Here is a 3,583-nt window from a genome sequence, read left to right on the forward strand (position 1 = left end):
GGTGGGGCCTCGCCCAGGGTCGCAGGGGGGTGCCGGCGGCCCGGCCTTCGCCTTCGGGGAATGCGGGGCATGGGGCATCGCCCCTTCCTTTCACTTAAATTAGGAGGCAAAAAGCTGACACCTGCAGCGCCCACTGATGGGACAGAGCCCTCGGGAAGAGCCTTTGGAGGCCTAGGGTCAAAGGCCCTGACTTCCTTCTTCCTCCCCGACAGGGGAAAGTAAGGGCTGAGAGGAGCAGAAAGGCTGAGGTTACAGATTAAGAGGCAGCAAAGAGTGCAAGAGACCGCGGGACAGGAGAGAGAACGAACCAGAAATACAGAAATCTAGAAGGAAACAGGAAAAAAAGAAAGAAAGCGGGGAAGAGGAGGAGGCAAAGGAGGGGCGAGAGGAGGAGAAGAGAGAAAGAATGGTGTATAATTTATTCCTTTCTCTGTCTGAAGACCGGCCCCAAAGGATCTCAAAAGCTAGGTGCTGGAAATAAATTCCGAACAAGGAAGGACCCAGCGCAGTCCGCTTCGCCTAGCCGCAGGTTCTACCCGCCCTGCGCGCCCGTCTTTCAATACCTGATGGGATCGCCCGCGCAGAGCGCCCTCCCGCACCGCCTCTCTCAGGTCCCCAGCGCCGAGCCTGGAAGGCCGGTACGCCGAGGCGGCAGAGCTCTAGGAGCCCAGGTCCACGAGGTTGGCCGACATGGGGTTGAGGATGGAGTCCTGCAGGCCATGGTGGTGCTGCAAGGGGTCTGTGCCTCCGCCGGGCACGGGCACCGGCACGGCGCTGGGGCCAGGAGGGTGGCCCAGGCTGTGCAAGGACGGCAGCCCGGGGGGTGGCGGTGGACTGAGCAGCAGCGCCGGACTAGACGACGAGTGGTCTGGGGTCCCCGACGGCGTCTTCTCATCCTCAGAGCTGCCTAACACCGACTTGCCGCTGCCATTGAGCGAGGAAGCCAGAGGGTTGTGGCTGTTGGAATTGGAGTTCTCGCTGTTTTCCCTGTAAGTTCAGGAGCAAAGCAGCTGTCAGAGGGGAAATGGAGGCCTCGCAGCATCATCTCATAGAGCCAGAGCCTGGCCCACTCAGACTAGGGAGACAGAGCCACTGCTCCACGGCTGCTTTTGTGAGTTTTTGGCTTCTACACCTTTCTTGCCTGGCCTCAGGTAATCCTTTCTGCCAGTCCTAAGACCTTTGAACATGGACACCTGTCTTGTCCCTCTCCTGTACCTATCCCCACCTATGCTCTCAATCTTAGGCCTCTTTTTCCTGCTCTATATCCGCATTTCTTTGCTGGAAAAGAAACAGGTCAGCAGGGCACGATGGAGATTAGGAGTGAGCAGGGAGGAAGAAAAAATCCTGGGGCCAGGAGAATGAGGGGCTCTAACTCAAGGGCTGAGGGACCCATAAGAAATTGGGCATCTTACAGCCCTTGGTTTCTTTTTGCTTTTTTCAGCCTGAGGTGAAGCCCATGGCTGAGGACAGGCTTTTGAGGTCTCTTTCCCTTAAATCCAAACTGGGTAGGCCCTGGAAGGGCAGTCCCTGCTGGGACTAGGGCCCAGGCTCCAAGAGAGCTCTCTTTTTCTGGTAACTCCAGCTATTGGCCATAGACGGAAGCCGGAGTGTTGAAAGGTAGTCCTTGGGAGAAGCAAGTAGGAAGGAAGGAGCTTATCAGTCCTGGGCTAGACTTTCCTGTCATAACCAGAAACGCAGGGACTGGATCTATAGCTTTCACCTGGGGCCTGTAGGAGAACACGCTTCAGGCATCTGGACTCACGCCAGTCTGGGAGGAGGGGGACCCAGCACAGAGAATGTGCCACACTGCCTAGATCTGGGTATTTGAATATAAATGGGGGGGGAGAAGGAGGGAGGAAGGGAGAGGGGAAGAACGGGGTGGGGGGAGAGAGAGAGTGAGAGAGAATTTCTCCAGGGTCTTTTCCTTCCTGATTTTTTGGGAAGGAATCTTCAGGGCTGGCAGAGGAGACCTTGCCGAAGAGGATACTCAGCCTCCCAGTCAGAGAGCAAGGCCCAGTAGGCAGTATCCCCTCCATTTGTTCAGCGCTCCCACCCCTGACCCGGATCATTCAAACTCTGGGCTCAATAATTCCCACACTACCAACCCCAGGTGTCCTGTTTTGCTGTCTCCTCAGGCTGGATTCTGTTTCTCACCATTGATTCTTCTCCCATTCCCCCATCCAGATTTGAATTTCTGACAGGTTATAGAGTAGGTAGTCTTTGGATAGTTCAGGAAGGCCTGCTTCCCTGTAGGACAGACACTCCTAGCTCTTCCTTCTATAGCTCTCAGGTCAACCCAGACTTACCGACCTACCCACCAAGCAGGGCAGAACCTGAGGAGAGAAGTCAAAGGTCTAGCAAGCCTGGGAAGGGCTGCTGGGTCCAGCAAGGCAGAAAAGGGGGCATGTATTTTTCTTCTCCCCCTACAGCTGACACTTCCTCCCTGAGGCCTTTCCTCACAGGATAAGGAACTGCCTCTCAACTCCCATATCCTTGCGCATGCTTTTCTCCATCCAGGCCATCCTAGGGAAGTTCTAATCCCAGGCCTGACCCCTAGTCACCCTTTGGCTTGGGGGTGAGGAAGATCGAAGGGAAATGAGGGAAGCACAGTCAGCCAGAAATTCACAATGCGCTTTTGCTTGGGCCCCAACACTGTCCTTGGTCTTTCTTGAGAAGATCAGTCTTACCCGGATGTGCCTCCCTTATTGGGGAGTCAGGCCTACAGTTCTGCCCCTGCCCAGAAGCCTGTTGCATCTCCACTTCTGTCCACAGGGACCAGGGAGTTAGTTGACAGCTTCCCGCGTGTCACTTTGCCCGCTTCAGACAAATCCCAGCCCATCCACTCTCTTACAAGACCTAAGTGTCAGTTGAGTCGGGCCAGACTGCACTTGGATTGCAGCTGGGACTGGAGTGTCCAGTTGAGACCTCTTTCAGGGGTGGGCAGGCACCCTGAGATAAGACTCCCTCCCTGGGGCCTCGGGAAGCCATTTCCGAAGAAGTTCTACTTACTCCTACCTTTCCTTGGCCTCGGCCGCCCGGTCGCGCTGCCGCCGGTTCTTGAACCAGTTGCTGACTTGCGTGGTGGTGAGGCCGGTAGCCTCCGCCAGCTCTCGCTTCTCGCGGGGTGACGGGTAGGGGTTGTGTGCGTACCACTCGCGCAGCACGCTGCGACTCTTCTCCTTGAAGCAGTAGCTGGTCTCCTCCCCGTCCCAGATGGAGCGCGGCAGCGGGAACTTTCGGCGCACGCGGTACTTGCCCACAGCGCCCAGGGGCCGCCCGCGCAGCTTCTCCGCCTCGATGTAGTGCGCCTTGAGCCACAGCTGCTGGAGTTTGGCGTGGTTGTGTGGCGAGAACTGGTGGCTTTCCAAGATCTTGTAGAGCTCGCGGAAGTTGCCGCGGTGGAAGGCCACCACGGCCTTGGCCTTGAGCACGCTTTCATTCTTGTGGAGGTGCTCGCAGGCGGGCAGCGACCACAGGAAGCGGCCCAACCGCTCGATGTTGCCGCCCTGCTGCAGCACCTCGCACACGCACGCCACTTGCTCCTGCGTGAAGCCGAAGGTGGGCAGCATGGACATGGTGCCGG

At 57.2% G+C, this 3,583-nt stretch overlaps 1 protein-coding gene across 1 annotated transcript; it reads right to left on the reverse strand.

The window, feature by feature from the left end:
• Window positions 1–6: 6 nt before the first annotated feature.
• Window positions 7–3,576, reverse strand: Six2 (SIX homeobox 2). The gene is made up of 2 exons (XM_010615759.2): window positions 3,016–3,576; window positions 7–987 (listed from the first exon to the last, which is right to left on the reverse strand). Exons 1-2 carry the CDS (start codon window positions 3,573–3,575, stop codon window positions 660–662), a joined length of 888 nt encoding a protein of 295 aa, XP_010614061.1. The 5' UTR covers window position 3,576; the 3' UTR covers window positions 7–659.
• Between the last annotated feature and the right edge of the window lie 7 nt (window positions 3,577–3,583).

This window comes from Fukomys damarensis, unplaced genomic scaffold (genome assembly GCF_012274545.1).
Source record: "Fukomys damarensis isolate Sample0158 unplaced genomic scaffold, DMR_v1.0_HiC HiC_scaffold_2, whole genome shotgun sequence".
Lineage (NCBI taxonomy): Eukaryota > Metazoa > Chordata > Mammalia > Rodentia > Bathyergidae > Fukomys > Fukomys damarensis.

Bases quoted from the DNA above. Each gene is read 5' to 3' on its own strand.
- Six2 (XM_010615759.2), bottom strand. From the start codon at position 3,575: ATGTCCATGCTGCCCACCTTCGGCTTCACGCAGGAGCAAGTGGCGTGC. The intron at 988-3,015 runs GTAGGAGTAAGT...CTGAACTTACAG, and splicing joins GCGGCCGAGGCCAAGGAAAG to GGAAAACAGCGAGAACTCCA.